The sequence below is a fragment of the Archocentrus centrarchus genome, chromosome 14, assembly GCF_007364275.1.
Source record: "Archocentrus centrarchus isolate MPI-CPG fArcCen1 chromosome 14, fArcCen1, whole genome shotgun sequence".
In the NCBI taxonomy this organism is placed as follows: Eukaryota; Metazoa; Chordata; class Actinopteri; order Cichliformes; family Cichlidae; genus Archocentrus; species Archocentrus centrarchus.
The window spans coordinates 19,393,476-19,416,477 of NC_044359.1; the positions used below are offsets into that span (position 1 = coordinate 19,393,476).

The 23,002-nt window shown below is 41.1% G+C and overlaps 1 protein-coding gene across 4 annotated transcripts; it reads left to right on the forward strand.

Moving 5' to 3' along the window:
• The first annotated feature begins 1,509 nt into the window (after nt 1-1,509).
• On the forward strand, nt 1,510-18,763 carry nlgn3b (neuroligin 3b). 4 transcript variants are annotated; one of them, XM_030745591.1, is made up of 7 exons: nt 1,510-1,749; nt 5,053-5,723; nt 7,330-7,377; nt 8,191-8,340; nt 9,218-9,403; nt 11,339-12,128; nt 16,706-18,763. In XM_030745591.1, exons 2-7 carry the CDS (start codon nt 5,243-5,245, stop codon nt 17,502-17,504), a joined length of 2,454 nt encoding a protein of 817 aa, XP_030601451.1. In that variant the 5' UTR covers nt 1,510-1,749; nt 5,053-5,242; the 3' UTR covers nt 17,505-18,763. The 4 variants fall into 4 exon arrangements, with proteins under 4 accessions (XP_030601451.1, XP_030601452.1, XP_030601454.1 ...); XM_030745592.1 differs by lacking the exon at nt 7,330-7,377; XM_030745594.1 differs by lacking the exon at nt 5,053-5,723.
• Nucleotides 18,764-23,002: the final 4,239 nt, after the last annotated feature.

Genomic DNA, 23,002 nt, shown 5'->3' on the forward strand with positions numbered 1-23,002 from the left:
GAAGATTAAGAAGCCCCTGAAGAAGCCATGCAGACCCAAGCCATGACTTTACCTCCACTGTGTTTGACAGATCAGCTCGTATGTTTGGGATCATGAGCAGATCATTTCTTCCTCCAAACTCTAGCCTTTCCATCACCTTGGTAAAGGTTAATCTTTGTCTCATCAGTCCATAAAACTTTGTTCCAGAATTTTTTTAGGCTTATCTCTGTACTTACTGGCAAATTACAGCCTTGTCTTCCTGTTCTTCTTGCTAATTTTGCATCTTCTGGTGAAGTCTCTGTACTTTTGTTCATGAAGTCTGCTGTGAACAGTAGATTGTGATACCTTCACTCCTGCCCTCTGGAGGTTGTTGCTGATGTCACTAACAGTTGTTTTAGGGTCTTTATTTACAGCACTTTTAATGTCTCTGTCATCAGCTGCTGTTGTTTTCTTTGGTCTACCTGTTCCACATCTGTTACTTAGTACACCAATGATGATTTTCTTCTTCAGGACCTTCCAAATGGTTGTACTGGCTATGGCCAATGTTTGTGCAATGGCTCTGATTGAGTTTCCATCTCCCCTCAGCTTCACAATTGCATGGTTTTTCAATCATAGACAGCTCTCTGGGTTTCACCTTGGTTACTCCTCTAACAATAAATGCACAGGCAAACCCCAAATCAGACATTTAGTGCTATTTATTGTTTGAATCAATATAACAGGACATACCTTGGAAACAAAACACACCTGTCAGTCACATGTTCCAGTACTTTTGCTCACAAAAATGGGTGGCTTCTGACAAAAGGTGCAATCTTCTGAACTGTGTATCAGATTCAGATGTAAATACTTGGAAATAAAAGCTGAGGTGTTGATCTTTTGTCTCATATTCATATTTTAATGTCAAACCCAAATGCTTTCAGTCTACAGCAAAAATAAAGGGATTGGCCTCACTGCTCCAATAATTCTGGAGGGGAGTGTAACTATTGTGGGAGTGTTTTATGTATTGCATATTCATTCTGATTGTTTAACAACATGTGCAGACTTGGTGTTTCAAGATTATCATTGCTGGTCTACACCCCACAAGTGATGAGAGTGATTAATAAATTTAAGCTGAAGAGGATGGATGGATGGATGGATGTTTTTTTTTTTATTCTGCTACAAGGAGGCAGGTTTTGCATGTACTGCAAAGCATGGGAAAACACTGGAGGGTGTTTTGCAATTTTCAGGGGCGTTTTAGAGCTGGTAACACTTTGTTTTGCCATTGTTGTCACAATTTGCTAAAAGGCTTTTGCCAATGCAATGTGTGTATCTGGAAATGCTTCTCTCCGCGCAGGCCCGCTCGCTTTACTTTTTGATGTGGTCAGTGGCAGATGGGTTTTACCTCTGCACGAAATGTGGGCGCACATGAGTGCAGTCCGAGGTTAAGGTGCTTAGTTAATGGTTTCTAAATTGGGATTCAGTCGGGTTTTTGGATGGCGAATTTAATGCACCGGCGTATCCCGGTGGTTGCCTAGTAACGCGCTGGCAGTGGGCGCCGTAGAGAGATCTCTATGGTGGGCGCTCCATTAAAACCGTTGGCGCTCCTGACCTTGGCGTCGTGAATGCGCAAAGCACACAGACTGTGCGAAGCAGGAGATAAGAGTGAAGATCTGTGCGTTTGATACTGAAACCGGAGAAATATTCCACACACCAGATCTATTGTTTTATATAACTGACGGGCATGGTATGGAGGAAATCTCGAGATGGAGCGCGTCTTAGCTTGTGCAAAAGCAGGTGAGTTATCCTAATGATTCTGTTATTTTTTTTTAATGCTTTTTTTTTTTTTTTCATGGGATGAATCTTTGTTCAGATTGATCACTGACATCTGGGTTGATTATGTTATTTAAAGCGATTGCTTAGCCGTTTACCACAGTGGCGCTTTTCTAGGCTCGGTATTTTTGTTTTCCATTTTATCCAATATTACACCGTCCTAGACCCAGATTAAACAAGCTTCCCAGTCACAACGTGAGGCAGCGCGCGCGCGCGCGCACACACACACACACACACACACACATACACACACACACACTCACACACACACTACAGCAGTTTGTCGATGCTACGTGGGCTGTGGCTTGGTTTTCTCTCTGGGTCTGCATCCTTGCATTAATTTATAAAGCAGTGATCATTATGTTTGAGTGCTACCTACACCTTCCGTAGAGGATATTTCTCCCTACACCAATCCCCGCTCCTCTTTATTGCACTGCTAAATTAGGGGGATTTGGGAAATCCACTAAAACGGGTTTGATCCACACTAGTCGAATTACAAGGGCATTGGGAGCTCGGTAGCCCACTGTTGTCTGACACAGGCTCCTTCTCCAATCTTTTCATGTCAGGGGGCCCCCAGGCTACCAGAATCCAGTCAATAAGATGTTGCTGAGATTTTTATTAGTGGTGAATTGGAGTTGATTTGTGTGCCTGTCAATGATGTAGGTGTAGACATAGTAATGGTGGGAGGGGGACATGATTACAGCAATCAGTCTAATAGGTCTGTAACTAGGATCATGTCAGTCAAATGGGAATTGAAGTATTTTGCCCCCAGGAAAGCCAGGTATTCACTTAAACCACCTCTGGTGGTGCACTAACGTGTGTGGTGCAAGCAAGCCTGTTAGAGTGAAACGTTACGGTTGTAAAACGTTTAGATTGTTGGAGATATAACTTAGTTACTGGGTTCTGGGCATGTTGCCAGTCTAAATTGCTAAATAACTTGTGGTGTATCATACTTGACTGAGTGATAGCTCAGTTTTATTACATGGCCCATTTGGTGTAAGCTATAAAGCTTTTATCCACATCTGTCCCATCACAGACCAGAAGAAGTTGGGGAAGCAGTATGCAGCTGCTTTGACTGTCTGCAGTGACGTCAGTGAAAGAAAATAAGTATTTTATATAAGGTACAGTCTCACAAGAAACTAAAGTTAAATTGGGAGTCTGATTTGATGTCAGACAGAAAAACAGGCGACTGGGTTGAAAGCAACACCGCAAATGTGTGATAAGAAAGGTAATCCCTCCCATTTTATAACTACATATTATCTCCTCGATCTTCAGCAGCTCCAGTAATGCCTTATTTTTTTATATATATATATATATTTTGCCGCTTTTTAAGCCAGAGACAACTAACCAAGCCTGACTAGTGATTCCCACTGTACAGCATGTTACCGCTAATTTCATAATGGATAATGATTTCACAGCAGGTTTTGTGAAGAGAGAGCGCTTTTTCACCTCTAAATGGGCCCAAATGATTTATTATCTGTGTCACTTTCAAACCAGGAGATGTGCTCTGATATACAGGGGAAAAAAAATAAAAATCAGGTTCTTTATCTTTTCCATTTAAATGTCTTGGGAGCTGTACATCATTGTCGTATAAAAGATAGGGGATAGAACAAGTCTTGTCCTTTTTGGCTTTTGGTGGAACATTCATAAGTGTTAATTAATACAGACAAAGCTGGCCCCGGGCAGAGATCTACAATATTTCTTAAATGAACCTTGGTGATAGTGTGAGAGTAAAATGTATCTGATTTGTCTCATTGCTTGGAAATGGGCATAATATAATGATGTTCATATTAGGTAATACACAGCACCTGCAAAGGAAACAATGAGCTGCCTCTATTTGTGATTATGTCCCTGCTAGTGTAAACAAAATGTTGCGGAGAAAGAGGAAAGCCAGTGCGCCATGGCTATAGTTAATCAGTGTTTATATTAGTAGGAAGAAACCGCACGCTTTATTATTAGTTAGGTTCATCAGGTTAAAAAAAGGAGCCATTTAGCAGCAGGCTCTGACAAAGCTCGGTGAAGTACTCATCAATAACCTAAATAGGTTAACAAGCTTGCCTTTGCTTTGTCTATTGACAACCCAGAGAACCTCATATTAAGCACATTTTGCCTACTGAGATCCTGGACTATGAGGACTAAGATAAGACAAATTTTGTATTAGAGCATCATTAACTGGAAGAGAAACTACACATTTTGTTCTCTAGGTCTCAATAGGTGAGCTTAGATTTTATTCAACACAGTACGCACATGTGTTGGGGTGACTGTGCGTTCTCCAGCACACTGAGGCTCACACACCAATAAACCACTAACTACTTATTATGTATCAGCTGACTGCATTTGAGGTAAGGAAACAGATTCGGTTTGGTCGCAGGAATGACTAACAGATCGAAAATCAAGGAATTTAATTTAGGGGCTTCCAATGTTTTTTGTCTTGCAGTTGTGCAGTATTTCAGAGGTATAAAAAAAACTTGTAGTGGTTAAAAACTAGATCCTTTTGGACATATCCAAAGCTAAAATAAATCATCTTATCTTGAACTTTTCATTTGCTGACTTACCATTTATAACAACTGAAAGTAGTGAAAGTTGCAGTGCAGTTATAGACATATAATAAATGTTAATATATTTAAAGTGTCTAATGCTACCTATAAGCTTTGCTCAGTCCTTTTTGTAGACTTTTGCAAATACTCCACTCTATGAAGAGGGTTTGGTCTCATCAGACATGTTTGTTCTGGGAATGTTCATCACTTCCATTATGCTTCATGTCAACAGCTGACAGTTCTGCTTAGATGCACTGAAAGACAAAAAATTACAAATACTGCACTTATGATTTGGTGTTTTTGAAATAAATTAAACACTGAAAAATCACAGTCAAGTCCTATTTATTCCCTGTGAGCGCATCTTTTTAATCTTGCTTCAATACTTAGCAAAGATTCATCTCTCCTGCTCTTTCTTGCTTTTGCATAAGAAATGGAGTTCTTAACACCTTTTAGCTTGAGATGGTTTCGCAGCGTCACTCCAACATCACAGCAGATGGGTTTTTCAGATTTTCCCTATCGCCTCCTCCACTGATACACAAAGATCAGTATTCAGTGATTTGTGCATGAGCAAGCAGAAAAAGGTCATTATCAAGCCAATATATGCATTTAGAGCAAAGCTGGAAGAAGGGAATACTTTTATTAAAAATATAATTTGCACAGATATTTTTTTGACTGTTTTTGCACATTCTTGTGTTCTCTGGTCTAATTTGTTAAATCCTCTTGTTTTCAGATCTGTGTTCCCTGCAATGAAAACTGGAAGTGGGGGCGGTCGATACCTGGTTGAGGTGTATTTGGATTTTCTAACTGTCAGATCTAAAGGTGCAGTGAGTGATGTCTGTTTGACAGGGTCAGTGCAGAGGAACTGAACAGACACTAAAGTGTGCATTTGTGTTGTGCAAGGGCACCATCTTGCCCAGACCATGTGGCTGGCTACATTTAGAGACCATCTGTTGCCGGCACACCTGCTACATCGGCAAGGGACTGCAACCATCACCCACTGTGCTCTTCTTTGGTGGATATTATGTTCCTGCTGGTCATTGACCAGGGCAACAAGCCAGAAATTCTACCCAACTGTGACCACCCAGTATGGGAAACTGCGAGGCCTCAGGGTTCCTGTGCCCAGTGAGGTCCTCAGGCCAGTAGAGCAGTTTCTTGGGGTCCCCTATGCTGCCCCACCTGTGGGTGAGAAGCGTTTTATGCCCCCTGATCAGCCCTCCTCTTGGTCAGGTATCAAGAATGCTACCCACTTCATGCCTGTCTGCCCTCAGAACATCCACAACACTGTGCCAGAGATTATGATGCCAATATGGTTCACCTATAACCTGGACACAGTGGCCACATACATTCAGGATCAGAGTGAGGACTGTTTATATCTAAACATCTACGCTCCGACAGAGGATGGTGAGTTGGTGTGGTAAAATGGACAGCAGTGGCTTTCCATGTCCATTGATCACTGTTATTGTGGCCCTGATGTCGTGCTGTGATCATCATAAAGCATGTGTGTGACCAATATTCATGCCACGGCTGCCAACAAGGGCTGATTTACTATCCAATGCAGTGTCATCATTGTCTGACATGTTGCTGTCATATCAGTAAGCAGGAAATTATTTGGTAGGCAACTAAAGAATTTGCCCTGATGCCACGTAATTGATCCTTTGCATACCTAAACATAGCTGTATTGAGGTATGTGCATGTTTTCCCAGTAACGTGAAATGATCAAGTGAAATATTCTAGAGGCAAGGTGCTGTTCAAGTACTGGTCCCCCTCAACCAAATGAGAAGTTTTATATTTTAAAATAATGAGCCTATAGCACCAGTGGAAATTACAACAGGGCTAGTAAAACTAGAAGTGCTCGCTTTCCGTGCTTTCTGAAAGTTTCTTAAAATTACTGAATCACTGCTTTGCTCCAACGGCATGTCTGCTGGGGGCTAATTAGTGAGGTACAGGAGTCAACTGTCTATCGCATGCTGAATCCCTTCCTATTCTTCTAACTAACAGAACTGTGAAATGAACCAGCAAGAAAACACTTTGAGTGTCTGCATTTGGAGCGAATCTGCAAATTAGCAGAAGTGTTATGCCACAGCAATGCTGCATGTTCCCTAAATGTAATGTTGACAAACAGAGTTCTTTAATTCAGGTTACTTCAATTAGGTTTTGGTTTCTGACAGTGCATTGCCTCCCTCTGGAGCATTTGGCATAATGAAAAAAAAAAAAATTCAGCATTCAAAGTTGAGTTGTGCTCAGCTTGTAACACGCCGCGCTTTGACTGGCTTTTCTCTGGTAGCATAGCAACAACAGATAAACAGCCTGAGGTAGCAGTCCAAAATGGTGCAGCTCACAGCCCCTCCTATAGGCCTCGTCACCTGGCCACAAACAGGTTAAATAAAATTTCACATTTATATATTTATTTCAGAGTAGCATTGCCCTTTTGTTCTATACATTTTTCTCTCTTCAGACGTGGTCATTGTTTATTTAAAATGCACCTGGGGCATGCTCTGACTTTATTACTTGTTTCACTGATGTGAAACCTCTTTTTCACCTATCTCCAGTGGACTGCTTTGCCCCATAACATTAAACAGGGCAATTTTGAATATTGCACTATTTACAGTTTTTAACCATTATTTGCTAATACACTAGATACCTTATATTTTCATTGCCTTGTAAAGGCTCGACATGACACTTTGTCTAAATCTAGAGAGAACGATTAACCAAGAAATGTGCATCATTCCTGTCACAGTTACTGAAGCATTCAGAGGCAACAGCATGTGTATGTGCATGTGTGCTATTAATTACAACAATTTACCAAGTAATACCAATATGTTAAAAACAGAATTATGAACAGATTTATGTCATAATTTTAGTATCCTAACCCTAACAATATAATTAACTTCATTTACCCTTTGTACAAACGAAAGTCTGAACCGACAGTATATTATTTAAGAGGCACAGTCAACCATGCTATTTTGAATTCTGTACTTCTTTTTTTTTTTTATTATGTGAATCCCAGGGAGCCAACACAAGAAAAAAGGGGCGGCTGAGATACATATATCTGAAGGTATTTTTAAGAGCTCAAAGTCTTGATGCATGGATTCTTTTAGTTTCATGAAGATCTTACACTCCTTTGTTTTGACTTTCCTAAAGATCTGCGGGGGTTCTTTTATTTGAAGAAGAATAAGAAACATGTTATCTGGTTTAGGATTACATAAGTTTCCTGTTAGTGCATCTCAGTCTTGTACTGAACACTGTTGCAGTCCTTTCAGTAAGCACTACATCTCTATTGCAATGCACATTGATCCAGAGATTGCATTATTACTTATCTGTCTTATAGTCCCTTGTAAAGACAGTCATTCGTCAATATAATAAATTGTCCCCAAAACATGAAATATAGATTTTCTGTTCATAGAGAAAACAGAGCACTGTTTCCTTCTTAGCTCATACTAGTAAACAGCAAGAGCTCAGAGCAGCGTGACACTTTTCAGTTCATATCTATAAAATTAAGTCTAAACATAGACAGTCTAAAATATGTTTTATTTTTAATGCTTACGCATGCATGTTATACATTATGCTTGCTCCAGCACTTACATGCACTATAGAAACTGTTGTTAATTATTTACTATTCATACACACTTGTCAGAGTGTACTTGCCATGCATTTTCTTATTGTCATTACAGCTTCCAAACCGCAGGCCTCCCACCCTAGCTTGCTTCTGAGCACATTCTCTAAGCAGTCTTTTCCCACACCTCATACTGAGATGTTGGGACATCAAGTTTTAGTAACAGTTCTCCTATAATTCTACATTTCATTGCTGTTCCCACTGCAGGTGTTTGCCTAGCATCTGTGTGTGTGTATGTGTGTGTTGATGTTGCAGATATAAGGGACTCCGAAGCGAGGCCTGTGATGGTCTACATCCACGGAGGCTCCTACATGGAGGGCACTGGCAACATGATGGATGGCAGCGTATTGGCCAGTTATGGGAACGTTGTCGTCGTCACGCTCAACTACAGAATTGGAATACTAGGTTTGGTAGATTTTGATTGCATTTCAAGCAAACTATTTAGCCCTGCTTAAATGCAGAGAATAAACTGCCACCGTGGTCATTAGTTTCAACTTGCGCTGCTATTATTACCATATGAAGCACGGACATGAGAGAAAACTGTAGTGAAACAAAGTCCAAGAAAATATGGCTTACTGAGATCTGTAGCATAGTGTAGCTTGATCTGCATACAAATGTTGTCTTCAAAGCTATGCAAACACTTATCATGCCATGTCCTTGTTGCACACAATCTGTTTTATACCCACTCTGAAAACACAATTTATCTTCTTTTAGATGGATTTATCTAATCTGTACAAGATTATCTGCCTTTCTTCGAAGTAAAACGATTTAAATATGCTACAGAGGGCTGCAGCATTCACAGGCATTTACAAGGTCGAGAGTCCCCTGCACCACCGCGCCCCGCTCTCAGCCCCCCTCCCTGTGTTTAACATTCACAACAGTGAGGTGTTTGGATGAGACTCGGCAAGTGAATCAGTAACAAGAACGAGTGTAAGAGCACCAGTGACCTCAGTGTAGTTTTATGAAATTTATTTCAAGAAATAAAAGGTTTATTTACATTACATTAAACATTATGAAGTCACTGTTATGAGGAGAGCACTGAAATTTCATGAGCAGAGCCCCAATCGCTTGGTAAGGGGCACTGCTGCTTGGAGACTATTACAAGGAGTCAGTTAAAGTAGTGAAACGCTGTGGGAGAGAGCAAAGGCATATTTACACCTGAGGGGGAATGGTGTCAGTTCATTCAGACTCCCTGCTGGGCTACAGCTTTAGATCAAAGCTGTGACATATTCGGTAGAGCTCTCCTTCAGCACTGGCTCTGTTGTCTCTCTGTATACACCAGGCTTCCTCAGCACTGGTGACCAGGCAGCAAAAGGAAACTATGGACTCCTGGACCAGATTCAAGCCCTACGCTGGATAAGTAAAAATATCGGTTACTTTGGAGGAGACCCGGGTCGCATCACGGTTTTTGGATCTGGAATTGGTGCTTCCTGCGTCAGTTTGCTGACTCTATCCCACCACTCAGAGGGTAGGAATTTGCAATCACTGTTTTAAAGTTGTCTCTAGATTTGATCAGTCTGCTGGTGTTAATCCCTGGTGTCTGGGTTATAACTAATGCAATAGTCAGTGTCAGTATATGAATGAACCTGAGAATTTTTTTTTTTTTGTGCTATTTTAGAGTTTTGTTCTTCAAGTAAAGCTCCAAATGGTCTGGCAGGGAGATGAAGTGTTATGTTATGGGAGTAGGGTAAAGGGGGTATTCGTTAAGTAAGTGATTGCTTTTGTTCCCCTCTACTCAGTCTAATCAGACTAAAAGCTCTGCCTCTTAAAACGTGAAGCTCTTAAAGAAACCTACTGGCATTATAAAGTTTTCAGCATGTCTTCAAGTTCACCTGTGACCATCGGGTTTTACCATTCCAACTCATTTATATTTCAATCTCTCAGCGTCAGATTTGTTCACCCTTGCATGCCTACCTGCAGTGTCTGAAAATGATTTTCAAAATACCAGTGATGTTGTGTGTTTTTCTTCTGTCACTGCAAAACCTTGAGCAAAGACATTCTTTACCAAAGACAAGGTTGGCATAAGAATGAAGCAGTCCAAATTCTCATTAAAAACTGATAAATCCCCCCTGCCTCACATAAACACAGTCATTGAAAAGACATACTTTAGCCCAAATTATTTCATATATTTTTGACAATTTAAGGCACGTTGATTTTAATTGGAATTCCTTCATAAAGAATATACATTACCCACAGGAATCTTCTGATACTGAAAAGAAAACTAGGTAACATTAAAACATGCTGTTTGATTTATACTCATCCGAAGCTCCTTGCAAGAATCAAAGATGTGTATTTCAATATGGGCAGCCTACTGGGAATTGAACATCTTATCTTTGCCTTATTATTGCCCTGGTTCTCCCATTGATGCTGGACAAAATATGGGGGCAGAAATTGTGTGTTTTCATCAATGCCAGGACAGGGAGGCAGCGGGAGCCGTCCTTTGTGAGGTTTGTATTGGATGTCCTAGCACGGCTGCAGCAAATGCACAAAGACCTCCGGCTGTCTTTGAAGTAGACTAGCTTGCTGCTGCCCTAAAAAATTGAAATAAATGACAGCAAAGGAAGGAGAAAGTGACACTGCCCCTGCACTCCTTTTCCAGCGAATGCTCTTCCTTAACTTCAGGATTTTTGAGTTGATACATATCACTTGTCATTTTTAGGTGGTAGATACAAAATCCCTAGAGACAGAGGTGACGCACTGCATATAAACAATTCAACAGAGCAGCGTGTTTACTGTATCAACACTGAAGGATCAGGGTAACTGCATATTCAGCTCTCTGCACACACACACACACCCTGCACCACAGAGTTGGCACTAGTGAGCTATGTGTATGCTAAGCAGCTTGTTAGAAACGCGCTAATAACATTTCTGGAATTACAGTAGGTCTGTGAATAACCAGTGTAAGGAAGACTGGAACCTCCTCACTGAAAATTGAGCTGAGTTGAAATTGGTTTGATGTGCATTCCCTGTCATCTGCATATAGAGAAGACACCACATGAGACAAGTTAAAAATCAGCAGAGAAAAGAATGGATTTTTTTTTAGCATTTTTCTAATTCTCAGAAGAAGAAGCAACATTCCTCTTACCAATTTATTTCTTCTTCCCACTGCTTTACTTAGTAGCTTCTCGTCTGCTCAACTCTCCGGCTTTATCATTCTTTGTATTTCTAATCTTCTTGATTAATAATCAAAGTAAGTCGCATGTGGCCTTGTTCTATCTTGTTGCCACAAGAAACAACAGGCAACCAGCCTCAGATTTAGTTTTGAATACCAATTAATGTAATGTGTATCATGTATTTGCTTCTGGCAGTGAGGATTGCCATTAATAATAATGATTTTGTTGGTTAACCTATGTTCTCTGTGCCTTTGTCCTGTGTGTTTTTGTTCTGAATTTTGTGTCCCAAGGTCTGTTCCACAGGGCCATCATCCAGAGTGGTTCAGCGCTGTCCAGCTGGGCTGTCAACTACCAGCCAGTCAAGTACACTCGCATGCTTGCTGAGAGGGTTGGCTGCAATGTGTTGGACACAGTAGACATGGTGTCCTGCCTGCAGAAGAAAAGCGCTAAAGAGCTGGTTGAGCAAGACATCCAGGCTGCCCGATACCGCGTGGCTTTTGGTCCTGTCATCGATGGTGATGTCATCCCAGATGACCCTGAGATCTTGATGGAGCAGGGCGAGTTCCTTAACTACGATATAATGCTGGGTGTTAATCAGGGAGAGGGGCTGCGCTTTGTGGAGAATGTGATGGACCTGGAGGATGGTGTGTCTGGCAGCGACTTTGACTTTGCTGTGTCAGACTTTGTGGACAGTTTATATGGCTACCCAGAAGGGAAGGACACACTGAGGGAGACAATCAAATTCATGTACACAGACTGGGCTGACAAGGACAACCCAGAAACTAGGAGGAAGACCCTGGTGGCCCTCTTCACTGACCACCAGTGGGTGGAACCGTCAGTGGTAACGGCTGATCTACATGCCCGCTACGGCTCACCGACCTACTTCTATGCCTTCTACCACCACTGCCAGAGCCTTATGAAGCCAGTGTGGTCAGACTCAGCGCATGGAGATGAGGTGCCTTATGTATTTGGCATCCCCATGGTGGGCCCAACTGATCTGTTTCCCTGTAATTTCTCCAGGAATGATATCATGCTCAGCGCTGTGGTTATGACTTATTGGACCAACTTTGCAAAGAGTGGGTGAGTAACAGTAGATTCAGCAACAAAAGTAAAGGATAAGAATGTGACTCATTTACATGTTGTTGCAATGCATTAAATTGTCATTAAATTTAGTACCTAATTGTATATTCCTGACTTGGCTCAGAAATGGTTGTGGAACAACATAACTGTCCTAAAATTGTGCTTTAGTTTTTGTTGATCTGCATCAATTCCTGATATAAAAAGGTTAAAGACAACTAATTGTAAGTTACTGTAGGCCCCATTTCCTTTGCTGCAATTGATTTGACCTCATCAAAAATGTAGAAAAACTGTTTAATTCTGCACCCACACCTATGAACTTACTTGGTTCACTGCATACATAATGCCAAATCCTAAAAAAAATCTGAATACTCCAGTTGTATAGTGATATCATCTTACAAAACTAAGTATATTCACTCCACAAAATACCAGGCTGTCTTTTTTTTTTTTTAACAGCCAAGGTCATGTTTAGCCTTCTCTAAAAGCCCCTGTAATGCACATATCACAGTTTCATCACTTTGGGCAGATGTCCTAAAGGTAAGGGCTATTAAAATTTACAGCTTAATTCACATAAATGTTTAAAGCAGTTCATCAGTGTTTAACAAAAAGGTTGTGTTGAAGAGAAAGTTTGAAGAGGCAGTTAAGATGTGCTCTATAAACTTAAAGCCAACTGTAGTGAGTTGTGATTCTGAATAGGAGTGATGCATATTTTCAGTATAGAAATACGTCGGCTTGCAATACACATATACTTCAATCAAGCATAACATTAGGACCACTTACCTAATATTGTGTTGGTCCTCCTTTTGCTGCCAAAACAGCCCTGACCCATTGAGGCATGGACTCCACTAGACCCCTGAAGGTGTGCTGTGGTATCTGCACCAAGATGTTAGCAACAAGTCCTCTTAGTTGCAAGGTGGGGCCTCCATGGATCAGACTTGTTTGTCCAGCACATCCCACAGATACTCTATTGGATTGAGATCTAGGGAATCTAGAGGCCAAGTAAACACCTCAAACTTGTTGTTGTGCTCCTCAAACCATTCCTGAACCATTTTGGCTTTGTGGCAGGGTGTATTACCCTGCTGAAAGAGGCCACAGCCATTAGGGAATACCATTTCCATGAAAGGGGGTACATGGTCTGCAGCACTGCTTAGGTAGGTAGTAGGTGTCAAAGTAAAAGTAACATCCACATGGATGGCAGGACCCGAGGTTTCCCAGGAGAACATTGCCCAAAGCATCACACTGCCTCTGTTGGCCTGTCTTCTTCCCATAGTGTATCCTGGTGCCAGGTGTTCCCCAGGTAAGCAACGCACACAGACCCATCCATCAACATGATATAAAGAAAACATGATTCATCAGAACAGGCCACCTTCTTCTATTGCTCCAAGGTCCAGTTCTGATGCTCACGTGCCTATTATTGGCACTTTCCAAAGTGGATGGGGTCAGCATGGGCACCCTGACTGGGCTGCAGCTATGCAGCCATAAACAACAAACTGCAATGCACTGTGTAACCCCCCCCCATTTTTGGCCACAGTGGCTTTTATCCACAGTGGAGAGAGACAGGAAATGGGGGAAGGACACGGGGGAAGACACGTGGGCAAGCTGGCGACAGGCCGGGATTAGAACCTGCACCACCCACACCGCAACACGGTATATATATGTGATCGCCGGCTTCACCACTAAGCCACCTGGGTGTCCCATGGACTGTGTATTCTGACACCTTTCTATCAGGACCAGCATGAAATTTTTTGGCAATTTGAGTTACAGTAGCACGTCTGTTGGATCAGACCACACAGGCCAGCTTTCGCTCCCTATGTGCATCAATGAGCCACCCATAACCCTGTTATTGGTTCACCACTGTTTCTTTCTTGGACCACTTTTGAGAGATATTGACCATTGTAAGCTGATTTGGCCCTTGTCAAACTTGGTCAAATCGTTAAGCTTGCCCATTTTTCCTGCTTCTAACACATTGAGGACAAAACATTCACTTGCTCCCTAATATATCCCACCCTCTAACAGGTGCTATGATGAAGAGATAGTCAGTGGTATTCACTTCACCAGTCAGTGGTCATAAGGTTATGCTTGATAAGTGTACATTAATAGTATCTGTCTTTCCCTCTGGTAGTTTAGCTTTTTTTTTTTTAAATCAATTTTACATAAAGACAAAAAATGCACCATATCTTTCTACATATCTGTTTTCTGTTTTCAGCAAATGTGAGTTTATTTTATCTAAAACAAGCAAAGACATTAACCTCAAATTGCACTACCTGAAAGGCTTCCAACTGGATGTAAAATGTAGTGAAGCTCTGCACCTTTCATTCTTACAGCTTTGTTTTTCAATCCATCATATCATGGCAAAGAATTACTAAGTGTGTTTGAAGATAAGAGACATCTAAGTGAGTTGCAGTGTAGGGCTCCCCTGCTCCATAGCAAGAGTCTTCCTTCATTTTGAATGCACAACTGCAATGAATCTTTGGGGATGATGAGCCTAGTGGCTGCCAAATATGCAGCACTGGTCACTATAGGCTGCTGTTTCAGTGTGTGGGGGATGAGGGAATGCTGAGCTCTTCGGGAAAGTTTATGATATTACAATGTTTTGACCTATTGTTTTGCTCTTATGTCAGTAAGGTTTCTCTCCTCTGTCTATATTACAATTCATTGGAAAAGCCTTCTCTTTTCTTATATATTTGTAAGGGCAACATTTGTGGTACCTACTATAGGCTTGAGCAATGAAGTTAAAATCACTTTCCCGAGAGGCCGCAAAAGCATACACATTTTTTTTACTCAAGAAGTACAGATACATGTGTTAAAAAATAATCTGGTAAAAGTTGAAGTACTTCTTCAACTTCTTTACTCAAGTAATGGTGAAAAAGTGCAGGCTCTGAAATGTACTCAAAGGATAAAAGTCAAATGGAGCTCTTTGGAGGACATTTCTACCCTCAGTTTTTTGCCAAGCAAACTGAACCTTGTGCCCTATTAATATCATAATAAAATAATAATAATACACAGGAACACAAACTCTATCTCAACTTCAATTCTAATTCTAATTAATACACTCAGCTTGAGTATCTGTTATGTAGAATACAAGCAGAGGAAAAACAAATGAAATAAAAAACATAGCTGCATTTGCATATAGTTAGGGGTTAAAATGGGATTTGGCACATGTGGGAACCCTAAAATCGTAGTGGTGCAGCATGAGGAAAAGAATCACTTAGAAATAGGTTACAATAATGAACTCCAGTAGATTTTGTGTACAGGTTCTGATTAGCTAACCTTTGCTGCTGCCCTTTGTGGATTTAGCCAACTGAATACAGTAAGATATAAGCAGATGTTACATGAACTAAACTTTGCGCAGAAAATAGGGAAATTTGCATCTGGTCGATTATGTTTGGCATTGGCAGAGAACATTTAGCAAGTGTTTTGATGGTGCAACCCACATTCTCATGTCTGTTGCTCAACTCACAAATGCATTTTCCTTACAAACATGACACTTTTAAGGGTAAATAAACAAGCTTTACAACAGTACAAGATTTATTTATAAGATTTATTGCCAAGAAGCATTGTTACAGTAAAGAAAAAATCAACCAAACACAAATTTCCTCACTTTTTGTGCTAAGTTTAGCATGGCTGATTTCCGACCTCTAGACAGTATAAAGCTAGTATAAAGGTGGAATTGGGTGAATCACCTTAAGTTCATTGATTTGATGTCTGCTAGCCTTGATGTCCTTACCTTTAAAAATATCTCTTCTTCCTCTCCTGTCCTCTTTCTTACATCTTTCACCATCTCTAAGTGAAGTTCTTGCAATTTTTTTCTCTCCCTGAGAAATAAAGCAACTGTACTTTTAGCTAGCAGATACATTGTGGTCCAAACTGCACACAAACAGTTTGTGTGTTTGCTGATATTTGTTGAGCTCTTAGGCATTTGAAATTATCTGCTACTTGAAAAACATTGTTCCCTTTATGCTCACTTCTCTTCTGTAGTGCTAGCTAGAGGCTAGTGCAACCACAACTTATGGACATTTGCATCAAAAGCATCATTCCAGATTGTTCTGGCCCACTTTACCCCTGAGTAAAGCACTTTAAATGATGCATGTTTTGTGGTTCTTTCATCTTTTTGTGTATGATAAGCCTCTGTGATTGGCACACCAATAGGACTTTTATGTCTTTTATGTGTTATTGTTCCCTCCAATTTGGTTCAAATCGGATTGATGTTTGAAGGCGCTCAGTGACAGGAAATTATAACTCCCCTCAAATGGCTTAGACTTAAAGTTATGAGCCTGTTTTTAAAATGTAAGGAGTAGAAAGTAGAGATATTTGTGTTAAAATGTAGGGAGGAGTACAATAGTACAGTACAATAACAAAGTATTTGTTCTTCGCTACTTCCCACCTCTAATTATCACAATAGTGATGCAGATGTTTTTCAGTAATGATGCCCATTAATGTTAGGGTAAATATAAGCTAAATCACATATTAAAAATAAAAATCTAATGTTCATTGCTTTAGGATCGAAGAGGATTCTGCTGAAAGTCAACAAACACTGAACTGAATTTCCCTCTAATGCTAAAATCTATCTGTGCTCATAGGGATCCTAACAAGCCAGTGCCACAGGACACCAAGTTCATCCACACCAAGGCCAACCGTTTTGAGGAAGTAGCCTGGTCCAAGTATGACCCCTATGATCAGCTGTACTTGCACATTGGTCTGAAGCCTCGTATCCGTGACCATTACCGTGCTACCAAAGTGGCCTTCTGGAAACACCTGGTGCCCCATCTCTATAACATTCACGATATATTCCATTACTCCTCCACCACCACCAAGGTCACACCACTGGATCCCACCCAGTCCAATGGTAAGAGATCTAGTGGCACTGGACGTCCTCCTTTATCTACTGCTCACAGTGGTGGAGAGGGAGGGAGAGAGATGGGTCCTTTGATCATGCCAAACCCGAGAGATTACTCCACAGAGCTCAGTGTCACTATTGCTGTAGGGGCATCACTGCTCTTCCTGAACGTCCTGGCCTTTGCTGCTCTGTACTACCGCAAGGACAAGCGCAGTCGCCAGGACACTTCCCAACAACCCAGTCCACAGCGTGAAAGCAAAGGCAACAATGCAAGCCACACTACAACAGTAGATGAGACCCTGTCATCCCAGCAAAGGAACCAGTGTGAGGCCCTTCACAATCCTCTTCATGTCTCACCCAGTATGGACTACACTCTCAGTCAGCGCCGCTCCCCTGACGACATCCCTCTGATGACCCCCAACAACATCACCATGATCCCCAACTCCCTAATGGGCCTCTCCAACATGAGTCCATATAGCACCTTTCCTGCTGGTTACAGCTCTGCAGGCCTGCCCAGCACCCACTCTACCACGCGGGTATAACCTGGCAGGAGACGGAGATGAGAAATGTGACGTAGATGAAAAATGGAAATGTGAAACTGTATTTAGGATGTGTAGGTAAAAATAGGATTTAATATGTATGTTCTGTCTTTTTCCAAAGGTGTACAACCGCCAACATCCTGCCTTTGCTTTCTCATAATAGGAAGTCTAACTGCAGAGTCATTTTATAATAATCATTTTCAAAGGCAGTCAAAAAGAAAAAGTGCATTTCATTTTCCACTTTGGCTTTTTTGGAACTTTACCTAGCAAGAACTTAGTATAATGTTTGTACAGTTGGATTTGTATGGGAAGTTTTTCTTACTCTGTGATATCTATTTTGATCTCGTGGAACAAAGTGACATTACAAATCGTGGTGGACAGAGATGAGATCTGGGAGAAGCATAAAAGCAGTATTATTATTACTATTATCAAGCTATTTTATACATATTTCTCATGGTACATTGCTTATTATGAAAATGTATTTTTACTGTAATTACTTTAAAATGCCTTGTACAGCACATCGCTTACATGAGGAATTACTGCGGAATCATACCAACAATGGATTGAAGTTTTACTGGTCACATGTGTTAAAACTGTCCAATTTATCCAAAATGTTTCTATCTGGTAGTGCAGATTATAGCACTGTTTGTGTGTGTGTGTGTGTGGGTGTGTGAGTGAGTGAGTGGCGGACAACTGCAGTACAAAAATGTAAATTGGGCACTGTTTGAAATTAACCATTGGGTTTTGCATATGTAGTATTGTGTAATTTATTGTAGTCTATTTGAGTAACCTTGCTATATTATTGTTTTATGTGCTTTTCATTTTTGCTTAGTACATCGTAGGAATAGATCTTCTGCTTCACTATAAAGAGAAAATTGCTTAAGATGTGTTTTTCCTACTCTAACCAACTCATGGTTCTTTTGGCTTGGCTTGTTTGTACAGAATAAACTTAGACCAACATTTTATTTGTCGTTTGTTTATGAAAAGCCTACTGTAAGGTCTTCGGAGAGATTACTGTAATTACATTGTAACTGTATGTATACCAATTCAGTTATTCACATTTAAAAAGCAGTTTTATGAACCTTACAGAATATTGCTCCCTCTCCAAGTGGTTTGGACCCCTTGTCAGTTTAACCATGGGGTCATTCTGTATTGAATGGACACGATGGACCTCAAGCTTTGAGATTTAAGCTCTTTGAATCTATAAAATTGTTTACTGGTAATCTAAATAAGATGGCTATTAAAAGATTTTTGGAACTAAAGATGAGTCTTGTCAGAATCTCGGATTTGAACACAATTTATAGAGAAAAAGCAGGTATAACGACATACTATAAATCATATATGTATAAAAAGTACTCCTAAGCTACACTATATTACCAAAGGTATTCACTCACCTATCCAAATCATTGAATTCAGGTGTTCCCGTCATTTCCATGGCCACAGGTGTATCAAACCAAGCACCTAGGCATGTAGACTGCTTCTACAAACATTTGTGAAAGAATGGGTCGCTCTCAGCAGCCCAGTGAATTCCAGCGTGGTGCTGTGATAGGATGCCACGTGTGCAACAAGTCCAGTTATGAAATTTCCTCACTACTAATATTCTACAGTCAACTGTTAGTGATATTATAACAAAGTGGAAGCGATTGGGAATCACAGCAACTCAGCCATGAAGTGGATAGGCCACATATAATGACAGAGCAGGGTCAGTGGTTATGCGCAGAGGTCACCAGCTTTCTGTTGAGTCAATCGCTACAGACCTCCAAACGTCATGTGGCCTTCAGATTAAACTGTGCGTAGACAGCTTCATGGACTGGGTTTCCATGGCCGAGCAGCAGAATCCAAACCTTACATCACCAAGTGCAATGCAAAGCATTGGATGCAGTGGTGTAAAGCACAACTCCACTGCACTCTAGAGCAGTGGAGATGTGTTCTCTGAAGTGACAATTCACGCTTCTCCGTTTGCCAATCTGATGGACGAGTCTAAGTTTGGCAGTTGCCAGGAGAACGGTATTGACTGGCCTGCACAGAGTCCTGACCTCAACCCCTTTAGGATGAATTAGAGTGGAAACTGTGAGTCAGGCCTTCTTGTCCAACATCATTGTCTGACCTCACAAATGCTTCTGGAAGAATGGTCAAAAATTCCCATAAACACATTCCTAAACCTTGTGGAAAGCCTTCCCATAAGAGTTGAAGTGGTTATAGCTGCAAGGGGTGGGCCGACATCATAGTAAACCCTATGGATTAACACTGAGATGTCAGTCAAGTTCATATGCGTGTGAAGGCAGACAAGCAAATACTTCTGGCAATATAGTACATGTAGTATCTAGAGCATGGTTAGCCTTTGAGATGCAGTTACACGGAAACTGTGCTGCATTTACACTGTTGGCAGGTCTTGGGATGTTTCGTGGAATCATGGAAAGCTGCTAAAAAACTCATGTAAGATGTTTGGAGCTGGGATTTGGAGTTATGAAGAAGTAAGATCAACAGACCTCTGTAACTGGCTTCTCTTCTTTGCTCGAGGCTGGCAGCTGGAGGCTGCATCAGCTGATACTAGTTTAATACACCTGAATCTCCAACTGCACTGTTGTCTGATGAGCAAAAAACGATGTCTGTAGTTCAGTTATAATTGAATCAATTTTAAACTGTGCAGTGCAGCATGATTTAAGAGTTTGAATGTAATGTTGAATCAGTAGACTCTCAATTATATACAATGAAGTAATCTTAAATAAAGCAGAGTTGATTCAGGTTTAGTTAAGGTTTGGGGTTAAGGTGAGACTATAAATGTTGATATATTTGTTCTTAAGAATGAATAAATTAATTAGCAAGAAATTTAAATGAACCCTTGTTCAATTTTTAACCTTAAGGACTCCATCATTACTAGGTAGGTAGCTTATATAAGCTGTATTAGCTACCTTTTACAAGAGCAATCACAAACAGTCTAATGGATTGGCATAGCTTCTGGGGCTGAAAAGTGAAACCAGCAATCACATGACTTAAACATGCATTTTTTTTCCTAATGGACACCGGGGATGATCACGATGGCTGTGAAAAAGACTTCCACCTCTATTGATGTCCAAGAGAAACCAGCCCTTGGCCTCGACATATCTAAATACTTCTAATGATTTTTTTTGAGCTCAGTGACTTGTTTTAAGTTGAATAAAACATTGTGTACATTTTGCTAATTTTAGACATTCTAAGTCTTGGAAAGGAAGATCTCTCCAATTTTAATACACAAAACTGGAGACACAAACCAGTGAGTCATGTCATGGTGTTTACATGCATCTTTTATATCCAGTCTATGAATCAGAATGCATTTTATTGTCACTGAATTATATAATACAACAAAAATCAGGTGCTACTTCTGCAGGTGCCTCCTATGAAGCCATTCACACAATAAAACAGCAAAGTATTTACACAGTAAAGCAAACCTTTTTAGCAGAAGATAATAAATAATTATGAATATGAAGGAGTCAAAAGTTTTTAAAAAAAAGTGGCATTATGCATTACAATAAGCGTGTTTGATTTAGAACAGTGATTGCACTTCAATAAAGACTCTTCTTTAATCTGTTTGTCGTTGTTTTGATAGACCTGTAGGGTCTACCAGAGGACAGCAGGTCAAACAGCAAGTGTCTATGGTGAGAGTTGCATTTTGTCATTTTTAAGGCTCTTGAGAGGTATTTCTCTCTTGCAATCTCTTCCAGGGAGGGAGGAACGCAGCCAGTGATCTTTTGTGCTGTGTTTATTACCATCTGGATAGACTTTTTATCTGCCACAGAGCATCCAGCATACCACATTGTTACACAGCACTTGCTTTCGATAGTGGAGCGGTGGAAGGCCACCAGCAGTTTGTCATCCAGGCAGTTCTTCAGTAACCTCAGTAAGTGAAGGAGCTCCTGAGCCTTCTTAACTGCAGCTGTAGTGCTGGCAGGCCAGGTGAGATTGTTGGAAATGAGGGTCGAAAGGAATTTAAAATCATGGACCCTCTCCATAGAGTCTCTATTGATGACCAGGGGGAGGGAGTCTTCTCTTCCTGAAGTCTATGATGATTTTTTTTGTCTTCTTAGTAGTTAGTGCCAAACCATTAGTTGACCACCACATGACCAGTTGTTGGACTTTAGCCCTGTAGGCAGACTCATCTCCCCCTGATATGTGTCCCACCAGTGTGGTGTCATTAGCAAACTTAATAATGGTGTTAGTGGGATGCACTGAGGTGTGGTCATATGTGTACAGTGTGTAGAGTACTGGGCAGAATATACAGGCCTGTGGGAAGGCACTGCTGAGGCTGAGGGTGGAGGAAAGATGGAAGCCACAATTGGCACTTTGTGGATAGTTGGTGAGAAAGTCTTTGGTCCAGCAGCATATATGAGAAGAGAAGCCAAAGTCAGCCAGCTACCTGATCAGTCTCTCTGGGATGGTGGTGTTAAATGTTGAGCTATAGTCAACAAACAGGATCCTCATGTAGTTTCCACTATGTCCCAGATGGTTCAGGGCATTCGCTTTGAAAGCATACTGATGTGGGTTGAGAGTCATGGAAGGCAGGCTTTGATGTGTTTTGATACCAGCCTCTCAAAGCACTTCATGATTGTAGGTGTTAGTGCACCAGGTCTGTAGTCACAGAGGCAGTCTGCAGAGGCTTTGTTTGGGACTGGAATTATGACAGATGACTTCAAGCACAGTGGGATGATGGTTTGAGCAATTGGGGTGGTTTGGGTTAAAAATCTTGGTGAAGACTGCTGTGATCTGGACAGTACATGCCTTGAGCACTTTACCCGATACCCAGTCCAGGGCAGCAGCCTTCCTCAAGTTCACTGATCTAAGCACACGACTCACATCCACTCTTGTATAGTGAGTGGGTGGGTGCTCGTAGTAGGTGTGGATGGAGGGTCTAAATTGGGTCTTTTAACCTCAAAGCAGGCAAAAAAGCAGCTTAGCTCCTCTATCAGTGAGGCATCTGAATTGGTGATTTTGGGATTGCTGTCCTTGTGGTTGATAATGTGCTGTATACCCTGCCAAGCCTTTCTGGGGTTATTGTCAGTAGAGTGGGCCCTAATTTTCCTCTTGTAGTCCTGTTTGGCCTGACTGATGCCTCTTTTCAGCTCAGCCATAACTATGCTATACCAGATCTTGTCTCTGAACCTGAATGCAGTATCACTGGTCCTCAGGAGAGTCTGGACTTCCTTAGTCATCCAGGATTTTTGGTTAGAAAAAAAACATTATGTACTTATTAACACACAGGTGGCCATGTAGTACAGTTTGAGTGTATTCCTCCAGATCCTGATGTTCAAAAATACCCCATTTAGTGTGTGCAAGGCAGTCCTGTAGCTGAGTGAGAGCTCCTCTGGCCAGGTTTTAATGAACTTTGTCTGTGACTTTGTTTTCTTCCTGGGGGGGTTAAGCTGGGATAAGGAGCAGTCAAAGATGGTTTGATAGGCCCAGCTGTGGAGGGGCGACTGCTCTATATGCGTGCTTCATGTTTGAATACACCCAGTCGAGTGCATTAT